Here is a 27,143-nt window from a genome sequence, read left to right on the forward strand (position 1 = left end):
TATTTGAACTTCTAGATTCTAATTGATAGAATGGGTGCAATACATTCTCAGAATGCCATCTGCATTTCAATGCTAATTTCACATGTGCTCTAAAATTTTACCAAGTTATGTAATTTCTTCATTTAACAGGGTTTAGTGTATATTTTTCATGTGTTGATCTATATAATATATGTCCTAAAATTATACAGAAGCCAATAAAGTGTGATTGCAACTTCTAACATTTCAGCTGCAGCATTGACAAAGCAAGTCGAGCCAGTTGCATTGAGCATAAGTGTAGAACCCTTCTGAAAAAACTTCACTTTCTTCCCCAACGAATAGGTCCAGAACTTCCCAAACCATAGCTTGCAATTTTGATAGATAAAATACATTAAACGCACAAGCAACCGGTAGTGGAACCAATGGACTATATAAACCAATCCTCATGACAACACGTTACACCCTCCAATGTGAATCAACAGGCTAAGCTCTGAATCTAGGCAAACAACATAGGAAAACAAAAGAACAAAGAAAATGCACGTTTGTGTGACATCGGGAAGAACAAATGAGTTCAAAACCCAGTTCTTTCTAAGCTAGGAAAGTTAACCATTCTTATAGATTTCAGGGATGAGTGTTTAGGAGAATGATTTTAAGTGAAATTGTACTTTGGAACTTAAACATCCAAACTGCATCAAATAGAATCCATTGCTTCGAATAATAAAACAACAAAAACCAATAAAAATTATCATCCATAAATCTTCAGGATAAAACTTCTACTGCTAAGACACTCATCAGGGGGCGGGTAAAAACACTAGTATCCAGGATTTAATGAGACTGAAACGATAATAGACTACCAAAATTACGTCCCGCGATGCACGTTTAACTTAAGAGGAGGCGGCTCCCTTCTTCCTCGGAGCTGCTTGAGTGCCTAAATAAACAAAACAACAAAGAAAATTAAGTAAAAATAGCAACCAAACTCACGCCAATATGAACGAAATGGACAAATAATCACAGAAATGGGGAGAAATGTGATGAATATAAGATGCGAAAGAATAAATAAAGAGACTAAGTTTTACCTTCTCTGAAGTTACTCTTGAACCTGCGCGGGAGGTGACGGAGGTACCTCATCCGACCAGTTCCAGTGGTCTTCCTTCGAATCGCCTTCACGCTCCAGTTATCTGAAACGCAAACAAAACCGCAGAAGATCATAAAAAAAAAAAAAAAAAAATGTATGCGACAGACTATTAGATCAAAAATTGGGATCGAGAAAGCTGTGTGGAGGATATAAATGGAGATAACATAACAACTAGAGAATTAGATGAATAGCTCGCTTACATTTCCTGATGCGGCTGGAAGGAAACCCACAGGCAGCGCATGTGCTCTTCTGAAGGTGAAAGCTGCGGCGTCCGCACCTCACACAGAGAGTGTGGGTCTTGTTCCTCCTCTTACCGAAGCTACCTGTTCCTTTTCCCTGCTCACATCAAATCAAAAACCTAGGGTTCACAGGATGTCGGATTCGATTGCAAGAAAGAGGTAACTCTCTTTCTCTTGGATCTAAAATTCGAGAGTCGGGAGATGAAGTTACCATTTCCGCGGTTGCAGAGAAACCCTAGCTTCGAAATTCTCACGCCAAGAGGTTGACGAAGGTGGATGCATTATATTTATATCAGAAGGCGGGTCGGGGTTTTAGGGTTGTGATGATTGTGTTACCTGCGCATTTTAGCTATAGGCTAGAGCCACAACTCGATGCCAGATTGGGCTGGGCTCGGCCCGGCCCTGAACCTATGTTATGGATCTCAGCCTATCCCCGATCGGCAACTTAAGACCCAACCCAGCCCAATAAGGTTTTATTAATTTGGCCAGACAAAATATGTGTCTTCGCTTAGAAAATATGCAGCCGTTGAATGCTATATTGGATGTAAGCTCAATCAGGTTTTATCATACATAGCCCCCTGTTTGGGAATGCTTATTTGAATAAGTATTTACGTGCTTTTGGAAAAAAAAAAAAAGGCTGGATAAGTGTTTATTTCAAAAAATAAGTTATTTTTGACTTATTTTTAAGCGCTTTTTTAATAAAAGCTTATTGCTATTGTCTTGGCCCTTGCCCATCCCGTAATTTTTAAGGCCCCGTTTGGCATTAATTCTGAAGATTCTATTTCTCAAAATCCTTACAAAAATAATGGATTCTAATTTTTTTAATCTAATAATTTAAGTAGATGTTTGGCAAACGTTCATAAATCTTATTTCTTAGAATAAGAATGCTGTTTGGCATGAATCGATTTCTTCAAATTAATTGTATAGACAACCACATAAAGCCAATTTGTAAATAGTTATCCATCACATCTCATTGACATTCAAATAGTCTCAACTACAACTCAAAGATTATATTGAATGAATGGCTCCAATCTATACATTATTACTAGTTTCAATTGGCTTCAAGTTTATCATCAAGATTGGAATAATTAAGATAAGAGATTTGTCCAGCTTTGATGTAAATGTGTCCAATATTTTAATCTTTATAATAATCTATACCAACTAGCAATTGCTATAACTATCGTTCCTCTGCTATCTTGCACGGATCTGAACTCTTAAAAACCATCTATAATACAAATAATTAGACCAATTTATGGGATGGGTCGGGCTTTGTCTCTTATTAGCAGAAAAGTATTCAGGCTTGTGCCGGAGCCCAAAGCCTGATATGCATATAAAATGTCTTATTTTTTGTGTAATTTAATAAATTAATATTACATTAATTAGATAATAATTTAATAAATTAAGGGCTAATTTCTTAATATACCCCCATTGTTTAGTTAATTGACTAACTTTATCCTTATTGTTTAACTATTATCTTTGAATACCCCTACCTGACATTTCTGTTGTCATTAAATCATAACAAGAAATGATAAAATGTCATTTTTGCCCTTAAGAGAAAAACTCCACTTTCCCGCCTTCTTCTCATTCTCTCATTTCTCTCCCTCTCTCCACCAGCAAATCAACTGTTCACAGTCTTCTTCATTTGGACCCAAAAGACAGCGAAGAAGCATCACCACTCATCTTCTCGTAATGTAAAATTTGGAGTTTTTATTTATAGGAAGACATTCAGTTCTTCTAGATCAAACTGTTATATATCATATCGAGTTAAAACAACTATCGATCTCTTACCACTTTATTTACAAGACGATTTTCAATTGTTGAAGAACATGGGTATCAAATCTAATCGACTTAAAACTACTATCCATCTCTTACCACTTTATTAACAGTAAGATGTTCAGTTGTTGAAGAACATGGATGTTCGATTTCTATAGATTCTCCATTGCGTGGCCCAGAATACTGCCTAGGGCTTAAAATGTTTTGATTTTTAACATGGGATTGTACCCTCCTAATTTCTCTTACGGAGAATCCACTTTGAGAAGTGGAGGCAAGGTTGAGACGTATACCCCTGTTTCCGACCTCTATTACTGGGAACGGGTTGGGGCAAAGAACCCATCATCCCTGAACGACCTCAGTTCTGAACATTGCTTTATCATCTAGAAGTTGTAAATGACAGATTTGCCTTTTCATGCGCCGATGTCTCTCTCTCCATCAACAAATCCGATGTCTCTCTCTCCATCACCACGCATCTTCTCATAATATAAAACTTGGACTGTTGTTCCTTTATTAATGTCAACCATCAACCACTCTCCATCGGAGAACACTCCCATTCTTACGTGTCCTTTAATAGACGTGAGGCACATTAACCCATCACCCTAGTGTTTAGCCATGCTCTTCACACGGGTCACATCCTATTCATCCCCAAAAACTCTATATCTTACCTCCCTCTCTCTCTCTCTCCTCACCACCGCTGCAACTCAAACCATTGGCGACAATTGCTCTCTCGTTCCCTCTGTCCTATTGCCTATTTCAACAAACGGATCCTACTGCATATTTCAACAAACAGAGAGGCAAAGCTCCGCCGCCATGGAACATAGCATGTCGGAGCACAAGGAGTGTGATGCCCAGTTCTATGTTGTGATGTGCAAATTGGAAAAGGGGGTGATCACGATGATATGTGTGAGAGAAAGAGATAAGAAAGGGGGTCCAGTCCGATGTCGATGCCCGATTCTAAGTTGCGATGTGCAGATCGAAAAGGGGTATGGACTGAGATCAGGGTGTCGATCACCAAATTCCAACAAGCTTCAAACGATGCCGAAGGAGACCACCAAATTCCACTGAGCTTCAAACGATACCATAGGAGTGACATGAGTATGAGATCTAGACTGACTCCATGTCGTCTCCTTCATCGGATCTTAGGTTTGAGACTCCATGCCGTCTCCCTCACTGAAGTCTCTGATATGAGATTTGGTGAGGGAGACTACATGGAGTCTCAAGTATTATATTTAAGAGATACTTAGATCCAAGATTTGGACTAGATCTGACAACCAAATGAGCATGGAGCTGGAGTTTTTAAACATGGAGATACTCAAATCTAAGATTTTCTGGTTAATATATGTTAGAGCAATCTTCTGTGCGGGGAAGGAGGTGAGAGAGAGAGAGATAGATTTGAAAGGGTATTTTCGGATTTTTTTTTTAAATAACAATCATGTGATGTCATTTGTGATTGAGTGTGATGAAAAGTTATAGGGGAGGCTTTAGTCAATTGTGATAAAACTAAATGGTAATTTAAGACAATAGTTAAATAATAAGGATAGACTTAGGCCCTATTTGGTGCATCTTTCCACATGGAATGTCGGCTGTTTAGAATCTCGACAATTCACGTTTTGGTCTTTCTTGTTTGGTTGGGAAAATATCTAGCCACCAAAAGATGCCTCCATGAAAATATGTGTGAAGTCCATTTTGGGCTATTTTCGATAAGCTCCAAATAGAGTTTTTTGACTTTTTTCATTGCGAATAATCTTCAGGCTACTAAGATCTTAATGCAAAAGCTCACATTATCTTTTGGCTATTAGGTCTACTAGCAGATCTTTCAAAAAAAAAATTGTTAAACAACACGTTAGTCAACTAGCTAAACAGTAGGGTAGTTTAAGAAATTTGCCCATAAATTAGTACATTATTTCATAATTTCTGAATAGTAAATTAATATATGATAATAATTTAATAAATAAATACATATTATATATTTGTTATATATAAATAATGTAAATTCCTATTATATGTAATAGTATTAGATTGGGCTTATTTGAGAAAGCTCAAGCCTTAGTCCACGGGCTTGAATTTTGTCAAAGCCTGAAAAAATATCGGGGCGATACGGGCTGGTCCGTCGGGTTACCCGACCCGTGAACAAGTCTACAGATAATTAATAGTTTTATATTACAAGGCAAACTTTTACAATTGGATTATCTAATCACCATTGTCATTTATTTATTTTCTACTATAAAAAAATATCATTTCTTTTTATTAAGGTCATGCTTGGGAGTGCTTATGTTAAAAATAAGTGCTTATTGGATACATGCTTATACTAATAAGCACTTATTTGCATTTGGCACCCAACTTTTTTCAAGTGCTTATTTAAAAAAATAAGCATTTATTTCATATTGGGTGTTTGGTAGTCTTTTTCTCCAATAAGCACTTAAATAAGCATTTTGTGACTATGTTGTCATCATTTTCTTTCAAATTTTACGAAAGCACTTTATGTAAGTACTTTTATGAAAGCACCTTAATAAAACCACTTTTACGAAAGTTTCATAAAAGTATTTTAATAAAAGCACTTTTACAAAAGTACTTTTGTGAAAGCACTTTAATAAAAGCATTTATGTGAAAGTATTTTTATAAAAGCACCTTTATAGAAGTAATTTTATAAAAGTACTTCTATGAAAGCACTTTTGCGGAAGTACTATTATAAAATTCAACTAGGGATAGTTTTGAAAGAAAGAAGTTGGTTAAGTGCTTATTGTATAAGTACTTAAAAAAAAACTGGAAAATTGGGCTTAAAAAATAAGCACCTATTTCGGGCTTATTTCCCATACACCAATAAATTAAGTGCTTAATGGTGTGGTCCTAGCCCAAATAATCATTTGTTTTTAAGCACTCTAAAACATAGCCTAAGTTATTTTTTACACATTTTCAATTGTTAAAACAAAGATAACTACTTGAGGATGCTACTAAAATAGAAAAATAAAAACAATACATTAAAAAGTAAATAAAGAAACAAACGTTCCACCAAAAACAATTGTCGTTGGAATTGTTTGGGATTATGCTAAAATCTTAGAATAAATATGTTGTTTAAAATAAGCTGTCTCCAAAGTAAGGCTGCAACTTGGGCCAGGTTGGCCCGAACCCAACTTGAAAAAGTTGGGTTGGGTTGGGTCAGGTTGATGTTCGGGTTAGGGTTAGGGGTGAAATTCATGAACCTGACTTTACTTCGGGTTGGGTTAGGGTTGACCCCTTAGCCAATCCGAACCCATAGTACATGTCATATATAAATATATGTTATATGTAATATATAATATACATTGATTTGTTTAGATGCAAGATATTTGTATAGTCCCCACCACATAGTATCATGTATTTCTTTTAAGATAATCACTTCATTTAATCCTAATCAGAAAGACTAAAACCTTAATAATGTTATTTTATGTTTTTTGGAAATTTTATTCTTCATCTCCTTTATGTTGTTTGTCGCCCAAGAAAAATCTATCGTAAGTCATAACTCGTAAAAAACTATATTTGTTTTTTAACACTTGTTTTTCTAAATTTTGTACCAAATGAATAAAAAAATAACGTCAACAAACAAATAGTAATGAAACATAGGATTAATATATATATTATAGTGAAAGTTGAGTTAATATCTAAAATCGATAAATTCTATAAGGTTTTAAAGGATGGAAAGAAGGTTGGGCTAGGGTTGAAGGAATCTAGTTAGGGTTAGGGTTAGGATTGGGCTAGGGTTGGTCTTGCAGCCCTACTCCAAAGCAATAAAGCTAGGAAGAAGTAATCGATACTCTAAAGAAAAACAGAAAACTAAGTTGCCAACTGATATAAACCAACCATAGAAGAAAGTTTAAAGAAAAAACAATTCGAGGCTTCAACTGGATAACAAAAAAAAATGAAAAACACATTTAAATGAAAACTATTTGATAAAACATAGAATGAATGGGAGAGTCGTTAAGTAGATCCCTTGACCACTAGTACAGACTTTGTGTTGTGTTTTATTGGAGAGGAAGGCCATTGACGGAGAAGACGATCAGATCTTCTGTAGTCGTTGGACATAGGAACCGTTGAGCAAAGAGAGGGAGAGAGACTCGTTGAAGACAACGAAAAATATATATATATATATATATGAAAGATGAGGGATTATGGACTTAGGGCTTGCCGGTCTTATATTTTTATACAAAATTACATTATTACCCATTTTCTCATGCACAGTTTGATCTCACACGATCTTGATTTATTTTAAAGGATGTAGTGAGAATAATTGGAATTCAGATCGCGCCTCACAACGTTTTACAGCACATCCCTATCATGTATTGGGAACATCTCCCAATGATGTACCATAAATGATGATTTCATCATTGGGACATGTTCCCAATAAAGAGATGTATTGTGGGGCGCATATGTGAACTCAAATTATTGAGCCGCGAGAATCAAATTCTTATGAGTGTTTTTTTATGGTGGGGGGGGGGGGGGGGGGCATTTTTTTTCATCTCGTTTCAATGAGAATCGATCATCTGGTTTTAACCAAGCGTGACTCTCATCCCAAGAATCACCATAAGCCATAGAAACTCTCACAGTGAGTGATGCCAAACGGGCCTTATATTACCCTGTTTCAAAGAAACGCCAATCCACCGGACCCAATGCATATTTCCCCGATACCACTTAATTTGTGTTTTTAGTGTAAGTATTTTATGAATGTTGGTGTGGTAGTGATTAAGTAGAGACTGTCAATGGTATAAAAAATACCCATGTGTGGTTGACGCCTCTAGAGAGCCCAAAAAACCTGGGTTTGAAGTTTGGGTTAAGGTTAAGGTTGAAAAGTTTGAATCCAATTTAACTTCAATTTGGTTAGGGTTGAGGCCTTATGTGATTAAACCCAAACCCGACGCAGCATCATAACTATATTCATGTTTTGAATGCTTCACATTTATATGTATAAATATTATTTAAACAACTATTTATTTTATCTAAATAATGATGCATATGGCTTCCAAAAAAAGACATGTATGCATGTATGTATGCATACATGTAGCTTTCATGTAAATGTGCAAATATGCATCCATAAGCGTATGTGTGTATTATATATCTATCCATGCATATATCTATGTCAATAATTTCAAGTTCAAAAGCAAAAATTTTAAAGAGCATGATAATTATGTCATTTCACATATATTAATGCAAAACTAAATTGAACTTGATGAGGGCGGATTTGGCCCTCCAGTCACGTCGTAACGCATGGCATCTCATAATGACTACATGACACCTAGACATCACCTAAGTGATGATTTGGAGTTCCATATTGTAGCTCGTCTTTACCTCGACATGGCGACCTTCCTTTACCACCGACTTGACGACTTCGGCCACAACTTAGGTCGGCTTGTAGCACCTTATCCAAGGTCAGCTTGTAGCACCTTGTCATCGGCCAAATGACCTCGACGCGATGAGCGACCTCCCTCGAGGGCTTGTCGACCTGACTAGGGACCAGGCGGTGACCTGCAATATGTGCTTGTCGATAAATTTGGCATGCATATCTCGATGCTCCTAGGTTTATCGGAAGTTAGCCCACGTATCGAATGTTTCGAAGGATTGTCAACATGCATGGCAGTTACCTCTGAGGATTTCAGACTGGTTAGGCACGACCTCCTAGAAATCCCGGGTGTGGTGCATGAGGCCCACACCAAACAATGCCTATATAAAGGCACCAACCCGAATGACACAAGAGAAGTGAGTAAGCACATTCTAGCTCTCATACCTTGTGACTTTTTAGCTCGCGATCTGCTACGAGAGTACTAACTTAATCATCGGAGCGACCTCGCCGGGTTAACCACCCCGAGTCCTTTAACATTGATTCCTTACAGGTTTATTTGAAAAGCTACCTAGCTCAGCAATCAACCCAGCTTGGCACCTAATCTACCCCCAGCTCGACATCCAAGTCCTCATCCAGCAAAAATCCTCCACTTCAGCCTCTGAATCATCAACCACCTAGAAGTAGTCGGGACAATAGGGTGCTGCCAAAAAACCCTTCATCATATCTCAACTTAGGTTAAGTTTGGGAGTGCTTATTCTAACAAGCACTTGTTTTGGGCTGCAACCACATTAATAAACACTTATTCGTGCTGGGAAATAATTTCAAATAATTCTTATTCTATAAGATAAGCACGTGTGCAAGGAGCCTAAGGCTCAATTTGGAAAGATTACAAATACGAATATATACAGTGCAAAAACATACAAAAATATAAGCTTTTGTACTTTGCATACTTGTATTGTACTCCTTCTAAATTGAGCCTAAATATTGAGCTTATTTTCAAGTAGGGATGGATTTGAATTAAGCTGAGCTGAATATATGGTTATTCGAGCTCGAGTTGCTAATAGACTGTCAGGCTCAAGCTCTATTCGAGTTAGAGACTTGAGCTTGAATTTTACTAAAGTCAAAAGTTTGGAAGTTTGAGCTTGGCTCGGCTCAAGCTCAATTGTGAATTAAATACACTCATGAACACTTATTAGGAGAAACATCTATTTTTAGGGAAAATTACATATTATTACTTTGCACTTTTGAGGTAGTCTCACTTTACTAACTGAATTTTAAAACATGCCATTGCATTGTTTGCATCTTCAAGACGAGGTGGATTGTATTTGGCAATACACACCACTAGTAACCCCTCCTTCAAGACGAGGTGACTCAAAGGGACGACTTCAATATGGTATCGAGGCATCTTCAAGACGAGGTGGATTATATTTGGCAATACACACCACTAGTAACCCCTCCTTCAAGACGAGGTGACTCAAAGGGACGACTTCAATATGGTATCGAGGCATCTTCAAGACGAGGTGGATTATATTTGGCAATACACACCACTAGTAACCCCTCCTTAAGCTAGATTTTGCAAAAATTGAATTTGCATCTATGTTGGAGAGAATCAACTAACATATCAATTTAGCCACCGCATAGATTGGTGATTGGTGGTGAATTTGGGATTTTACTCACATTTATTTTTAACAATGTGGCTTAGTTTTTAAGAGTTTAGGTAGTGTATTGGCACGTTTTAAAATTCGAGTATTAAAGTGAGATTACCCCAAAGTATAAGGTACTAGTATTCAATTTACCCTTTATATATAAACCTATTCATGGGTTGGGTAACCCAATAGGTCAGGCTAGGCCAGTCCATTTTAAGTTAAGCTTAGACATGACATTAGGCATGTTAGTTAAAGTTCAGGCCTAAAACACTATGCCTGACCTTTTTCTTTCTTTTTTTTTTTTTTTTGGCATGGCTAAAGCTTTCTTAAAAAAGCTTGGCCCAAGCTTGAGCTTGATTTGATAATATATATTATATAATATAAAGTATATTTTATTTAATAAAAAATATATGTCCATATTCTCATTTTTTAAGTAATAGTGAGATCTTTATTATTTTTGGATTTTGAGGGCTTTTAACATAAATAAAACATTTTTTTATTTAATAAAAAAAGAAAACAATACGTGTTTTCAAAATTTTACCCACATTAACCCGACTCATGAACAAGTCTATAAGCATTAATCACTCCCAAACAAACATGGGTAAAACCAATCAGGCCAACCGGGTTGGGGACTCCACATATAGGGCTGGGTTAAGATCGGATTCAACCCGATATTTGTGGGGGTTAGCATTATCCATCTTTGTGGGGGTTAGCATTATCCAATCAACCGGGGAGCGGTTCGCGGGTCCTTAGTCACTACGGAAGTACTGACGCCTGCAAGGATGGCTGAATCAGACTGCCCCAAAAGCGCGGGAAAAAAAAGAGGTTCAGCGAAGTGCTAAAACTCGAGCTATGAGCCATCAGCCATGGTGACAAGCCTAAACTGAACTGAATAACAACGAGTTCCACGAAGCAGAGAGAAAGGAAGCACGAAATGGAAACAAAGTTCCCCGGGTTCCCCTTCGAGCCCTATTCCATACAGGTCGATTTCATGAATGCTCTTTATCGTTTTCTTGACAAGGGAGGTGTCTCCATGCTTGAAAGCCCTACAGGTACACTCTCACAATTTCCATCTCCCACCCCTCCGATCTTATGTCGTTTTGTTCTTTTACATTTTGGTTTCCGTCTCGAGCTTCTAATGTATTTCCTTTGCAGGGACCGGGAAAACCCTAAGCATCATTTGCAGCGTTTTGCAGTGGGTTGTTGATAGGAAGCAGGTTGATGCAGACTCCGTCACGAATCAAACATCTGGAGCTCAGTCTGCGTCTGATGATGAACCTGATTGGATGAAGGGTTTCGTTCCAGAAAAGAAAGACCGGGAACAGGAGGAGAAGAAGAAGACGAAGAATCTTGCTCATGGATTGGCAAATTCTGATAAGAGAAGGTCTACGGGAAGTTGCAGAGATTTTCTCTGTAAGAGCGCGGTAGAAGAGGACTTCTCTGAGGAGGAGCTTGGGAAGCCTCAGAAGACGAGAGATGCATTGCAGTTGGAAGATGAAAATGAGTTTTTGTTGGATGAGTATGAGAGCGAAGAGGAAGGTGTAGTTGGTGGGAAACCAAAGAGGAAGGATTGTAGAAGTTGTTTTAGTTCAACCAGCGATGAGGAGGAGGGGCAATTAAGTGATAAGGAAGAACAGGAGAGTTTCAAAGTTTATTTCTGCAGCCGCACACATTCTCAGCTCTCTCAGTTCGTGAAAGAGTTGAGGAGAACAAATTTTTCTTCCGAGTTAAAAACCGTATGTTTGGGCTCCAGGAAAAACTTATGTATTAATGAAGGTACATTTATTTATTCTAGTATTGAGAAATTTTATGTGTGATCCCTTACAACCCTGTCATGCTTTTTATTTATTTATTTTCAATCAGATGTCCTAAAGCTTGGGAATTCCACACGGATCAATGAACGATGCTTGGAGCTTCAGAAGAACAACAAAAAAGAAGTTTCCAAAATCAAGGTTATACCCACTAACCAAGATACCTGCTCACGTTTTAGTTGATGTTGCTTTGCTGTTTTGTTGAGATTCATTGTTTCCATTCAGGTCAATTAACCTTTTCCTTCAGATTCATATATTCTCAATAGATTGTCATTCTTCATTCTACTTTGTCTAAGCTAAATTTAACACTTCCATCAAATTTTGGGCTGGGAACATTCCGGAACAAAAGTACAGGGTTTGGATACTTAAATTAACTCATATTTTCATGGGAATGGATACCAATTTAGTGGTGATTGTTTAACACCCGAAGAACTCCTGGGGGGTCCAAAAATGTTTGTGATGATTTCATTGGCATGCAATGTTTTCTAGAAGCTGCATTGAATGATGCATCATCATCACCATCATCATATAAAGTCTCATTTAAAGAGTTTGTTTCCCCATTAACTGCAGGAGTTTGCTTTCTCATTATTAGCTACTAATTTGATGGACAGTTTTAATTTCTAAAAGAAATATGTTCTAAACCATTCAACTGATCCAAATTGTATTGCTTCCTTGCCCCATTTGGCCTCAACCTTTTCAGTGCTAAGGATAGTCTATGTATTGTTAAAGGTGAGGCAGTTGGAATTAGAAGGTTCACTACGTGGTGTGGCAGTTATTAGTTATCAGACTTTGAATTGCCAAAGTGAACATTGTTGCCACCTTAGCAGAAAAATCTACTTATTGAACTCTTGCCTTTTGTGCTATTGTTTAAAATATCAAAGAAATTTTGGAAAAAATAGGTTGTGGAGTGGTCAAAGTTATATGTCATGCCATAGAGATCTGGTCTGAAATCCCAGCTGCCAGATCTGTAGATTCCCATTATAGGCTGTGAATGAAACCAATTCAATTACTCTCTGAAAGGTTGAATGGCATGTGATTACCAATTCTATCTACTTTACTAAATCCATCTTGTTTATAGCCAAGGTAGACATCCAAGTGTTTTCAAGTGGAACTGGAATCTCCAGTCTGATGGGTGACCTCAGTGGTTATGTTCTTATAGAATATGGCTTATTCATTTAATGTAATTCGTCCTAAACTATTCTTAATATCTAAATTCATATTGGTCATGAAATAGTTTTTTGATTATTTAACAGTGATTCACAGGTCCTTGCTGGAGGAAAAATACGTAGAATGAAAACTTCTTCTGGATGTCCTTTGCTTAGAAAGCACAAACTACAGAAGCAGTTCAAGACTGAGGCCTCTCAATATGGTGCCTTGGATATTGAGGATATTGTTCAGCTTGGCAAAAGGATCGGGACTTGCCCATACTATGGCTCCCGGAGCATGGTCTCTGTAGCTAATCTTGTGGTCCTTCCTTATCAATCTCTTCTTTTGAAGTCTTCTCGGGAATCACTTGGTTTGAATTTGAAAAATAGCATTGTGATTGTGGATGAAGCTCACAATCTAGCAGATTCTCTTACCAGCATGTATGATTCAAAAATTATGCTTTCACAGGTAAATGTTTTTGCATCTCCTACATTTCTTATCTATTATTGTGAGAGACAGTTTCAAACTTGGCTAAGTAGTTGTTCTCAACTATGATTAGTTAGTCAAACCACCTTTTTTTTTAATGCATGATCTATTCTGTAGTTTCTTTATGAATATTGACTTCACTTTGAATGAATTAAAAGGCTTGGAACACAGTAATCAGAAAATCCCATGTACAATGTGATCCATTGTTTGAATATCTGGAAATGGAACCACAGCTAAACCACCATTCGTAATGTTGGGAGTGCACATGCTATTCTTTAACATGGTCTGGTTTTATCCATGGTAACACAACATTACACTTTTTTGATGAATAACAGTAAGATTCATTAAATGGTTAAGAAAAAGATTACAGAGGAGGGGAGCTAAAATATCTTAACTCCCCACAACTGCCAACAAACACCCAAATACAAGAACGATTACAACTGAGCCCAAAAAACAGAACTACTACTCACCCCTTGCTTAGCTAAGCCATCTGCAAATGAATTTGCACTTCTCTTTACCCATGTGCGTCGAACTTCAATGTCCTTGGTCATCCATTTAAATTTCCTCTTGTTTTAGTAGAATTATTGTACTTTGCATTCAAATGATATGAATAGGATGGGTTTAAGAACAAACTGCAAAGAAGTGTTTATTTAGTATGTTTAGCTGGCTTTACCTTTTCTCATTAAAGTGGCAAGTTTTCATGTATACCTAGACCATGTTTAAACCCTGCGTCCCCACTGAAGAAAAAAAATTCACTTTAATATGGGGTTAATTAAGTGTATAGAGTTAAAATATTGGAGATTCTTGTAGACAAAATAATAACTGAGAGAATAAATGGGGACAACCACTCGTACACACATGCACACTTTTTGTGTACAAACCTTCAAACTTTTCAGATTTGTCTCTTCTATTCCTGCTTCTCCTGGCACTCCTGCTCTGTTCACTTTATTTTTAAAATTCCTTTTATTGGCAATGCCAAGACTTTTACTTTCGGGTATTTGAGTTCTTGAGAACTGAAATCATTACAGGTTGGTTACTATTGAGCTTCGTGCTTTTCAGTTGGAGCAGGTACATTCCCACTTAGAGCTGTACCTTGATAGATTCCGGAAACTGTTAGGAGCTGGCAATCGAAGATACATACAAACTCTGATTGTTCTAACTCGAGCATTTCTCAGACTGTTACTTAATGAGAAGAGTGCAGACTCTATTGATATTTGTCAAAGGAATGGACATGCTACTGGACAGAAATCTCTCCCTGATTCTTCAATGACCATCAATGATTTTTTGTTTTCTCTTGATATTGACAACATCAATTTGGTTAAATTGCAGCACTATGTGAAGGAGAGCAATATCGTTCACAAGGTAATTACTTGTTTGTGCTTCCAAATTCCTTTCAATTCTCGTTCTTTCCTTCTCAGGAAGTTGAAGTATTTTCTTTGTTCAGGTGAGTGGGTATGGAGATAAGCATGCCAGTTTGCAGAGAGGTTCTGCACTTGATGATGGTGGAAAAAGTGGTGGAGAGGGAAGCACTTTATCTGCCTTTCACTCACTACTTGATTTCTTGCTTTCACTAACAAATAGTGATGGTGATGGGAGGATAATAATCTCAAGGAAAAAATCCACTTACCCCGGACAACAAGAAGGATATTTGAAATATGTTATGCTTGCTGGAGAGAAGATTTTCTCTGAGGTTCTGTCTGCAGATTGCTGCATTTAGCACATGCTTGTTGCTGGAAAATATTTGCTTTCTTAACCCAATTTTATGTATGGAAATTCTACAGATTGTAGATCAAGCACATGCTGTCATTTTAGCAGGGGGCACTCTGCAGCCCATAGAGGAGACAAGGGAACGACTATTCCCATGGTTACTGCCTGAACAGTTGAATTTCTTTTCCTGTGGTCATATTGTCCCTCCAGAGAGTGTTTTACCAATTGCAGTTTCTCATGGACCCTCTGGTCTGTCTTTTGATTTTAGCTACTCTTCCAGGAGCTCTCCAATCATGGTTAGTATATTATAGCATTACATCTGCTTTAATATTTCTGAAGTGCTTCCATATTTTTATCAACTGGATCTTTTTTTTAACCTAAATGATCTAGTCCGTGAGAAAGTAATGTCTCCCGAGGAATCTCATGTGTCAGTAATTGTGACCCAATGTTGTTTAGCCTAGGTGCCAGACCTTGGCTAGTTGTTGGCCTACTTACCTACCTACCTACCTACATATATTTGAGGAGTATATTACATTAAGAGAATGATTATCTCAAAGCAAGGACATATAGTTTAGACAATTATAGGACTGACCATTCATTTTGGTGCAATGCTGGGTAACAAATACATCTACTGGTCAAGAAGATATAAAAAAAAGTGTAGTAGAGGTGAGGATGCTAAGATGGATGACTGGCAAAACTAGAAAGGGTAAAATCAAGGATGAGTGTATCAAAGAGGAATACACTAGTAAGGTGGGATATGCCAGCAGAAGCAAGCATAATCTTTAACCCTTTTCTTTCTTTTCTCTTGGCCCCATAAAAGAGGAAGGAAAATGTGGAGGTGCATGAGAGCAACATTGTTATGGACAGTGAATGGAGTGCCAGGATCTTCTAGGAAAAAGGAAGGAGCAGTCAAGCCTTAAGGCTGTGTTTGGTTTGAAGGAAAAAGTAGGGAAACCTTTACAAACCTTGTATAGTTTTCCTACATTTCCCTACATTTCCCTACCTTTTCCTTCAAACCAAACATAGCATAAAGGACTGCACTATGTATAGGTCAATACATTGGTTAAAGACCCTAGAATTGTTTAACCACTTCTCTTTTACTGATTGTTGGAAGGATTGGTTATTAGTAGCAAGCTGTTCCTCCTCCAAGGTAAGGGTAGACTAGTTGGGTTCCTCCCTCCTCTTGGTTCTTTGAAGCTGAACTTTGATGGGAGTAACCAGGGTAACCCGGGTCCCTCTGGGATGGGAGGTATGCTGAGGAATGAGGCTGGAGAGGTTGTCCTACTCTACTCTAGCCCTTTAGGTGTTGGGAACTCTATCCAGGCAGAGCTGTTAGCTGCAATACAAGGAATACTTCTTGCAAAATAAGTGGGTGTGGAGCAGCTTCTGATTGAAGGGGATTTTAAGACAGTGGTGGATTGGTTAAATACTCCGGAGGATGTCACTTGGGGCTACAAAAAATGAGTTAAAAAAATTCAAATGGCTGACAAGAAATATGTCTATAACAGTACAGTGGGTTGGGAGATAAGCTAATGCATTTGCCGATGTCTTGGCAAAACCATGGACAAATAGGGAAACGTTATTCTGGGAGCAACTGTAACTCTTGTTAATCTCTGTTGTAGTTTATGTATTTGCTGTTTGGAGAGGCGGCAGCTCGAGGGGATTTTCATGTAATCAATCTTTGAAATAATGGAAGATGATTTTATTTATCAAAAAAAAAAAGAGGAATGCGTCAGCAGCAATTGTTGACAAGTTGATGCAGTTTGCAGTGTGAGTGACTTGTCGCAAGTTGAAAGTTCTTAAGTTGACCAGGAGAAGTCCAAAAAGAAGCTGGGCTAAGTAGTGAGGAAAAACACATTCTTTAACAGAATATAAGGTGTTCAGAGTAAAATTGAGAGCGAATATTTGTAATGTTCCCACTTAGGCGTGATATGGTAGTAAAAAAAGCATTTAACAGAATGCTCAAAGGTTACCAGGCAGGACATCAATCATGACACCATGCTCAATTGTCTTGCAAATATATCAAGGCATACACATTATTTTTCCTTCAACTAAGATAAGATGCTGAGTTTCCCATCATAAGCATGAATTTTGATTGATTATGCTTCCATTTGCATGCTAATGTGCATTCATTTTTTATAATGTAGAATGATATGATTGCTTTTATAATCATTGTATCTGTTACCTTAAGCTATATTTCATGTTTAATATCTAATAAGGGAACTACCTATAAAAAAGATCTACTAAAGGAAAAAAATTAGAAATAATGGAAACAAACTTTAAATTTAATAAATAATATAAATTTATTTTATTATCGATTGAATATAATACAAAACATAATTACCATAAGTGACCTCCCAAATAAGCTATGCTGCCTTGGCAATATGAAGTTCAAATTTATGAATTATAACCAATTTTGTGGAAAATGAGAACTAAAGGAGAAATGCTTATATTTGATAGTTGAGATGTAGATGGCTCAGTGATTTAAAAGGCACACCTCAGGCGTGCCTAGGTGCACAGTTGAGGCATGTTTTAGGTTAGGCGCCCGCCCAGGTCCTAGGCACAACCCTTTCAAAAGGTGCACGCTTGGTGTGCCTTGTGCCTCAGCCCAGGTGCGCGCCTTTTGAAAATTTGACACCTTTTTGCTTTTTTTTTTGAGTCTAGTGGCTGGGCCTGGGGCTCCACCCCAAGGGTGTGGCACAAAGGCAGCTTGTAGAATTAAGAATGTAATATGCCACATTAGCTACTTGAAGTAATGTAAATGAGAAAAAAAAGAGATTATGAGTTTTATATGCTTGAAATTAAATTCTCATTTGAACATGCTTTACATGTTATGTTTGTTTATTTTATTTAGATAATAGGTTTTTTAAAACATTTATTTTAAAATTTAAGTTTACACTTTTATTAATATTATGATTAATAATTTTATGATTTTCAGCATTTTTTTTAATTTTTGCGCCTTGCTTAAAAAGGCGCACACCTCACCTCGCGCCTTGCGCCTCAGGCGCAAATTGACCCCTGTGCCTTTTTTGTGCCTTGTGCTTTTAAAACACTGCTATGGCTAAATGTACATGAAAAATCTAAGAGCTATTATCTTATTCTTCCTGTGGTATTCTAGCTTAGGATTTTACCTGTCTGTAGTAGAATTTCTTATTGGCTTAGTTATCCAATTAAAACTACTTTTTCGTGGGACTTGTGGTTGATTTCCAATGGAAACCCAAAACTCACTCAACAATGCTTTCCTTTCAACTTTTCTTGGGTTGGATAGATTATGGTGCATGCATATTGAGAATAATGACTAATTGCTATATAATTTGTGTTATGGTTTACTTTACAGATAGAAGAGCTGGGTCGTTTACTTTGCAATTTAGTGACAGTGGTTCCTGAAGGTATTGTTGTGTTCTTCTCGTCATTTGAGTACGAAAGACAGGTCTATGATGCATGGAATGCTTCAGGCATCCTTGCAAGGATTATGAAGAAAAAACGTGTTTTCAGGGAACCCAGAAGTAGCACAGATGTGGAAATTATTCTCAAGGAATACAAAGAAAGCATTGTCAAATTGTCAGATGGGGATCCAAAAGAAAATTCAGTACCATACAATGGTGCCATTCTCTTAGCTGTGGTTGGGGGGAAGATATCAGAAGGTATCAACTTCAGTGATGGAATGGGCAGATGTGTGGTTATGGTTGGACTTCCTTATCCGAATCCATCTGACCTTGAGTTGATGGAGAGAATAAAGCATATTGATGGATTGGGTGTTTCAAATAACAGCAGCACCCCCAAGATTTCAGTTAGTAATGAATCTTCCTATGCAGATATGGTTCAGGCTGGCTTTGACATTCTAAAAGGTTGCAAGAGAAGAGGGAGAGAGTACTATGAAAATCTTTGCATGAAGGCTGTAAATCAATCAATTGGTGCGTTCTAGGAACCATACGATTTTTTGAAGTAGATCTTGCGCCATATACATAGGCCCTATGGATGGTTTGACAATGCAAAGGGCACATGCATTGAAGTGGGTCCCACCACTCATCGTCTCCAAATGGGGATTTCAATGGGTTGGATTCGGTATGGACTCTGTTCAACTCGAACCCAAAACGACCTGACCCGTCACCCGATTAAATAAAATGGGATACCTAACCTGCCCAGCCTGTCTCACGAATAGTTCCTCTATGCTCAGTAAGGCTATATTTACTATGCTATTATGTCAGTGGATTGGGCTTGGCCCAGACTGACATCGACCCAAACCCAAACCCAAACCTGATTAAGGCTGACCCGACGCTAATTCAATAGGGTCAGATCAAGGTGGGTTTACCACTTAACCGACCCACTCCATCTCTATCTTCAAGATAAGAGATGTCCTAAACCAGAATTAACCCGATCCCAAACATCTAATCTATGTCATTCTTTTTTACAACTGTAAAGTTGAGAATGGTCTCTTATTTCTAGCAATCAAATGGAAATTGGTCTTTGATTTAAGCTAAAAAACTAATTGGTCTTCAAAGCAAGGATCAAAATATTGGACACGGTACGGGGCATCATATTGTATCGGGTGTATTATATCTGTATTGGTGACCATGGAGACGAATGGATACACCGATACAAAATGGGTATGGGGGTTTTTGGGTATCCATCTGTATCAATATTTTGATCCTTGCTTCAAAATATTATCCAATTATGTCACTTTTCCCCTTAATCTCTTTCTGTGTCTGTGTGGCTTAGGTGGCCTATTGAGTTAGACTCACTGTGGTGATAACTCATAACCCCTCTCCACTGCATGAGTGCCAGTGTGCATGACTGCATTTCTTTTTGGTATGAGTTTCACCTACCAAGGGGGTGGAATTCATTGTTCTGTGCATCTTTTCCTTCAACCATGGTTTCTCTAGTTAGAGTCATCTGGCACATAAATGACAATGCAACAGTCTTTCTTAGTTGACTCATGTTTCCATCATTATGGTTTCTAGGTAGAGCTATCCGGCATATAAATGACTATGCAGCAATCTTATTGGTTGATGCACGCTATGCATCTGATCTCCTGAAAAGAAGCTTCTCTCACCCAAGAGACAAGCTTCCGAAATGGATAAATGAGCGACTTGTTTCTTCTACTGCTAATTATGGAGAAATTCATCGTCTGCTGCATCAGTTCTTCAAATTCAATCAAAAGAGAGGTGTCTTTTGATTCCAAGAGATGCATATCCAGGATCACATATCCATTTCATCTAGCTTGCAGAAAACCTTGTGCAGAGCCATTATGATCGGCTTCATTGGAATCATCTTACAAGTTGGACAGGCTGGAGATCCATATTACAAATGGGGAAGGTCAGAAAGCAACTATGCATGGTTCTGACTGCCATTTTGGAATTAGGTAGTTTATATGATGCTTATTTAATTTCTTTTTTTCTCCTTTTGTCAATATGGTTGATTCCATTTTTAATTTATTGTTTTTCTATTTTCTTTATTATAGAAGTATTTAATCCATTTTGGTTGTACTTTTTTTTGCCTGTCATACATTTATTACTAATGCTGTCTTTATGTTCATCGCTCCATTGTCCATTCAATCACAATGTAGGCAAATATTCCAGTAGTATAATCATTTCAAATAGTTAAGAATAAGTGGAATTTCAATGTTCACTTAGAGGGTGATCTACAATATGAATGCCTTTGTTTTTGTTCTTGTTTCTAAACAATGCCATGTTAGGAAAAGCAATGATGTAGATTTGTGTTTCATTAAAATGAAGTAACAACATGTTTGGTTTGATTAAAAAAAGCCTTGTTTCTGAATTCTGAAACCAATAAAACATCCGAAAACAAGAACATGTTTACTTCCTTAAGGCTGATGTGGGTCACTATTTGTTGTGTGACAAAAATCAAAATCTCCCATTAGACCTGATGCCAAGTGCTGATTTAAAGCTCCTACTTATCATGCAAACTCACATTTAAATGGACTGAGGTCAAAGTAAAAACAAAGATATATAAAATTACGAGTAAGGGTGGGCTAATGTTCATTTGGTCAGAATCTCTATATGAATTATTATGCTTTATGTATATAGTATCAAACGACCAGTTGAAATAATGTTATTGAAATCAGAAATTCAAGAAAGTATTTATGGTTTTGCTTTTGGGAAAGGAAAACACTACATAACAAAGAACATTGGATTGCTTTTGTTTTAAGAAAATGTTTTTCAAACCATTTATGGTGGCTGGTTTTGTTGAATTCACAATAAAGGAAATGATTCATGTCTGAGAAATCCCCTTAGTTGATCTTGAAAGAGAAACAGATAGGCTTCAGATGAAAAAAAATCCTATATAGAATAGTTTTCAAACCACTTATGGTGCCTCTTTTTTATCAAATTCAGGAGGCATGTTCGTCACCTCATGAGATTTCACTTTTTAAATTGTGGGCTGGCCACGCATAACAGAGCTTGATGGAGGAAAGCTGGCCAATAGTTGAACTGTGTGAGAAACTAAGGACAATGAGATTGGATGGACGAAGGGAAAAAGTGACATTCTTTTTATGTTTTCCATGGATGAACAGGAACTTTCTAGTGGTCAAGTCTCAAGAAGGTGTGAAGATAATCTATTAGAGATAGTTGAGAATTAGACAAAGTAGCCAGGTTTATTCTTGTCAAAAGGAAGGCCCTGTACCGCTCAACCTTACAAATTTCTATGCTTTTCATTGTTTAAATCAGGAGGCAGCTTAGGCACCATAGTTTGTGATGAGGATGTTTTGCCACTTGGAGCTGAGTTTACTTTGGCTCTATTGAAGGAAGACTTGTTCCAACGGTGGATAACAAAGCCATGCCGCCCATGTTCAAATGGAGATTAAATTTCACATGGTGACTTGAGTCAAGTGGCAGTGTTTTCCATTGGCGATGGACGATAGTCCTCCCCTCCTTCCATCAAGGAGGGGGAAGTGAATTCCTTGGAGCTCTGCCACATTTTAGAAAGTTGCATGTAGATGTGGCTAAGGATTATAGAGCTGAAGTCTGAAGGTTATCACATGGAGATGAAATGTTACGCCTGGAACGTGGCTGGGAAGTGGAAGGGGGCAGTTTGGTTACGGTTGAAGTGGCTGAACTGAATAAGTAGTTGCTTTATCTTTTAGTGAATCAGTTGTGAAGTACTCTTTTTTGCCAATGAAGCAAGAAATATTTCATCAGAAGAAATGATAATCTCCATGGGACCTCAAGCCATTTATTAAGGTGGTTGAGATCGTAAACTCCGTGGTGGCTGAAGCTGAAATTGGGTTAACTAATGTACTCGTCAATTTCTCAACACCCAAGGCTAAGTTTAAGGGTGTTTGTTTGAAATATGAGCATTCGGTGAAAATGCACTTATTTTAAATAAGGGTAGTATAGGACGTGAATGAAGCAGATCCTAGTAATGGCACCTACACAGGCGTCCTCTCTCCTGGCATTCATTCTCCTCGTCTTCCCTCTCTGTCTCATGGTCATGGCGAAGCCGACAGACCAGAAGCCTTTCAGTTGCTGCGTCACTTAGAAGGAAGCCGCAAGGGAGAGAGTAAAAGGTCTGAACGAAGCTAAACGCTATCTCCAGAGATTCGGCTACCTCGACCACCATAACGACGATGATGAATTCGACCATCACTTGGAGTTGGCCATCAAGACATACCAGCTGAACTACAATTTGAAGGAGACGGGCAGCCTGGACGCCAAGACGGTGAAACAAATGATGTTATTGTTGCCTCGATGCGGGTTCCCCGACATCATAAACGGCGAGACATGGATGCGATCAGGATGCAAAACCACTCTGGACTTCTCTTCCCATTATGCCTTCTTTGATAATACCCTGAAGTGGCCGCCTTATCAGACCCATCTCAAACCGGTCACCTGATTGGTTTCATTTCACCCTAAAACCATTTTTTTGGCCCAAAACCGTTAATTTGGTTACCGAACTGTTGACCTGGGTGGTTGAATAATCGACTGGGACAATATTTTTGGCAATTATTATTATTTTATTTTTAAGTCAGAAGGGATTATCCATTTGAAGCAGATGGTCGGACCATTCAACCTGGGAACTGGTCTGCAGAATGGTTCATTGTCCAGTCTGGTTTTAAAAACCTTGTTGGTATATATGTTTGACCCAGGAACCAGATGGTCGGACTGTTCAACTTGGGAACTGGTCCCAGAACGATTTTGTCTGGTCTGGTTTTAAAAACCTTGTTGGTATATAGGCTCAGTTTGAAAAGAATACAAATACAAATTTTTGGAATGCAAAATTGTATTTTGTATATATTTGCATTTTACATTTTTGTATTTATACTCCTTTAAAACCGAACCATGTCAGTATTTGTCTTGTTCTATGCAAATATGTTGTAATACTCGGACCTGACTGGATTGTTGAACTATGGCCATACAAATTTGAATCACCTAGTTGGTTTTCAATGATTCGCCCGGATTGTATTAGGTCAATGTAATGACCAAATTATTTGACCCATGAGCTTGGTGGCAAGCATTTCTGTTTTGTGTTCAGTCCACATCTTATAACATAGGTTAAATCAGAATATTTTGAGGTTATCTATGTATATATAGCAAGACGGTGTATGTTACATTGCTTCTCCTTGCTCCACTACTCCAACCTTGCAATCTCCTTGCGGTTCTCTCCTCTTCCCCTTCCCACCACTCCCAATTTGCCTTCTTAGCACACTCTTCATTCTTCTCCCTTCCCTCTTTCCATTGGGTTATTTCTCTCTCTCTCTCTCTCCCTCCCTCCCCCAACTCACGTCTCTCACATTATATAACAACCTAACTTCTTTCCTTAATTAACTCAATTTATGTTTTATTCTCTCATTCACTGCTAAAACCGGATTTAGTCAGTGCAAGCCCCATTCGAATAGTCTTTATAGCCTTGCATTGGGAATATCTCTCCATGAAATAAAGCATAGAAGTACGGAGTTGTTTCCAATGCAAGGATATAAAGGCCATTTGAATGGTGTTTGAATGGAGCTTGCACTGACTGAAGCTGATTTCTTCATTCTACTTCTAATTCCCCTCTATTCTCTTCACTTTCCCATAAAAATAAGGTCATGATTTATTAAGATTTTGTTTCCAAATCAAATAATATTTATATCTATAGATGCGATTTCAAGAAAAGAGAGGGGAATAAGGGGAGTTCAATGTTTCTTATATATTCATGGCATCTTTCATTATTGTTAAATAATCCATTAGTTACGAAAAGTATTAAAAATTTCTGGAAAATATTTTATAAAAAATTATGAAATAATTATTTCAAAAATAATCCATTATATAACAGATATTGAATAATTTGACAAGCTACCAAAAATTAATAAACAATCCATTATTTAATAATTTTAGGTTATTAATAAATGTTTAGTGTAATTTAATAAATTTTGTTAAATTTTTACAATAATAATTTATTGATAAAAGATATTACTAATTAGTGTAATTTACTAATTTCTATAAAATTAATAATTATAGTTAACAATTATCAAATAATTTAGGGAAATTCTTTAACTAATAATCCACAATTATTTTTAAATAAGTAGTTAAAAATTAAGAAATTAATTTATGAAAAAAGTATTCTCTAAAACTATTTAAATAATAATCCATTATTATTATTCAACTAAATAATTATTAAAAAGTTTAGTAAAATTAAATTAGGAAATTAACCTATTAGAAATTGCTTCATAATTATTTAAATAACAATCCATTATTATTATTTCAATAAATAATTATTAAATAATTTAGGAAAATTATTGTCTATCCACACCATATATACTACTTGGTTGACTTCGACCATACCTGGTTTTACATTAATTAACAATAAATGGTTTACTTTTAATTAAAATAATGTAATTTATCATAATTACATTAATTTTACTATAATTACATTTGTTTTTCTTAATAGTAAATAATTTAGGCTTAAAAAGTAAATGATTTATATTAATTTATTGTTAATTTAAATAATTAACTTACTATACATCACCACTAATCAATAGCAATTTTAATATTTTTTGGGAAATTATCATAAATTATTGTAATTTATTGTTATTTACTTTTCTATTGGTTAATTTAAATAATTAACTCCCTTTTTGGTGTTTTTTTTTTACTGTTACTAGCAATAGTAACAGCTGTGGCAATAACCAGCAATGGTCCCAGAAAAAAAAAAAAAAAAGACGGCATGCTGATGCAGCACCATTTTCTCAAAAAACACCTCTTAAAAGAGGCACTAGTTCCAAACATGGTGTAGTTATTTTAAAAGAGGAATCTAATCGTTCATATCATGCCTTTCCAGTGCCGTGGTGGGATTCATTTTCAAATTTGTTTTTTCAAGCTGAGCGAATCACTGAGATGGGAGTGGGCCAATGTGCTTGGCCCGAATATGTGGTCTGGGTTTGGGCCCATTTTAGGCCCAAACTGAACTCTTTCTTTGCCTTTTTGATCATGCAATTACAGCCGTTAAGGGAATCCCAAAATGGATATAAGTGTTTCTCTACATCATCCCAGGGGTGCAACTTGGGCGGGCCCAGCTTGAACCCAGACGGACTCGGCCTGAAATTTTACTTGGGTTGGGTTTGGACTTTAAGTCCTTGGGCTGGGCTCAGACCCAAGGATTTGGGCTTTTTTATTTTTCAGGCTGGGCCTGGGCCTATTTCTTAGATAGTTCGAACCCATCCCGAGCCCTATCTAACTATATATATTCATATATAGATATGTATTTACAAACTATATACATATTTACATATATACATACATGTATATATATTTGCATAAATGCATACATACATGTGTATTCATTGACCAACCTGAGCCCAACCTGAATGCATCAAATTTAAAGTGTGGGCTTGACTTCATACTTGATCTAGGCTCAGGCCTTAGTCCCAAATCTTAAGGTTGTGCCTCAATTTACCATAATAAACCCGGTCCAATCCACCCGATTTCACACTGCTATAGTCACAACCCATTTCGGATCGTAAGTTTTAGTCCAATAGGCAATAGCATGCCCATGTAATAAAATCAATTAGGGCTATTTATTTGAAGAGGTTCATAAAATTCAGGAGTGATGCAGTTTTGTTAAGAGGGAATAGAAAAAGAAAACGCATGGGAGAGGGAGACAAGCTCTGTGATTGCAATGTTTCAAAAAAATCAAAATGGGTGGTGTCAGAAATCAGAATGGAGAAGATTGCGCGTTATGGGCTCAGGGCTACTACTGTGTACTGATCCGAAACTTATCAGCGTGATGATAATGGTGAACACGTGATGCCTTTTGGTCCACCACCTGATCTTTGATGCAAGCATACAAGGGGCTGATCCTTTTCTACTAAGTAAGACTATCCCAGCAACAGAATTTGTTTGTCTCTTTCTATATTTCAATGAAGCCCAGCTCTCTAGTACTACTGGACTCGGATTGGCTTTGGTGGATCTCAGTGAGCTAGATCTGCACTGTGCCCCCTTAGCTTAGCTTTGGATCTCAGTGAGCTAGATCTGCACTGTGCTCCTTGGAAGGGGCCATGGGCTAGTAGTAGTGGTAGTAGTACATTTTTGCTTCTGGAAAATCACATCAAAGGTGGGCCCTAGCTGCTTGCCTCATTTTCTAAAGCAGGCCTCACCTCGGAACATATCTTCAACCTGAAATTAGCCCAAGCCCGAAGCTGTCTGACTGAGAACAGTTCATACTATCTCCTCCCAAGTCCGAACTTTACTTTTTTTTGGTATAAGCTCCTAACTTCGTACTTCATATATTACAATCTCTCTCTCTCTTGTCATCACTGCTGCTGCCCCTGCCATTGACAAAGGAGAGGACAGACTGGGATGAACTTCTATGGAAAAGTTGGGGAAGAAAACAAGAAAAGGCAGAACAGAACCAATTACATCAATGAACCAATTCATATCTTACCGTGTGCTGGACTATTATTGGACGGTAATTGTTAGGGTC

The 27,143-nt window shown here is 37.3% G+C and overlaps 2 protein-coding genes across 4 annotated transcripts; one reads left to right on the forward strand and one right to left on the reverse strand.

Moving 5' to 3' along the window:
- Positions 1 to 610: 610 nt before the first annotated feature.
- On the reverse strand, positions 611 to 1,607 carry LOC148869166 (large ribosomal subunit protein eL37z-like). Its single transcript, XM_088971863.1, has 4 exons — positions 1,562 to 1,607; positions 1,312 to 1,447; positions 1,053 to 1,154; positions 611 to 904 (listed from the first exon to the last, which is right to left on the reverse strand). Exons 1-4 carry the CDS (start codon positions 1,562 to 1,564, stop codon positions 861 to 863), a joined length of 285 nt encoding a protein of 94 aa, XP_088827989.1. The 5' UTR covers positions 1,565 to 1,607; the 3' UTR covers positions 611 to 860.
- Positions 1,608 to 10,804: 9,197 nt separating this feature from the next.
- On the forward strand, positions 10,805 to 23,687 carry LOC148869167 (RAD3-like DNA-binding helicase protein). Of its 3 annotated transcripts, none has more exons than XR_016107633.1 (10): positions 10,805 to 11,132; positions 11,236 to 11,856; positions 11,944 to 12,032; positions 13,155 to 13,505; positions 14,583 to 14,885; positions 14,968 to 15,213; positions 15,305 to 15,526; positions 18,568 to 19,144; positions 20,192 to 20,592; positions 21,584 to 23,687. XR_016107633.1 is itself a non-coding variant. In XM_088971864.1 (9 exons), exons 1-9 carry the CDS (start codon positions 11,015 to 11,017, stop codon positions 20,404 to 20,406), a joined length of 2,742 nt encoding a protein of 913 aa, XP_088827990.1. In that variant the 5' UTR covers positions 10,805 to 11,014; the 3' UTR covers positions 20,407 to 20,765. The 3 variants fall into 3 exon arrangements, 1 of the variants encoding a protein (XP_088827990.1); XR_016107634.1 differs by having other exon boundaries at positions 20,192 to 20,546; XM_088971864.1 differs by lacking the exon at positions 21,584 to 23,687 and having other exon boundaries at positions 20,192 to 20,765.
- Positions 23,688 to 27,143: the final 3,456 nt, after the last annotated feature.

The sequence above is a fragment of the Nelumbo lutea genome, chromosome 2 (genome assembly GCF_056320005.1).
Source record: "Nelumbo lutea isolate HS-2025 chromosome 2, American lotus-T2T, whole genome shotgun sequence".
NCBI lineage: Eukaryota > Viridiplantae > Streptophyta > Magnoliopsida > Proteales > Nelumbonaceae > Nelumbo > Nelumbo lutea.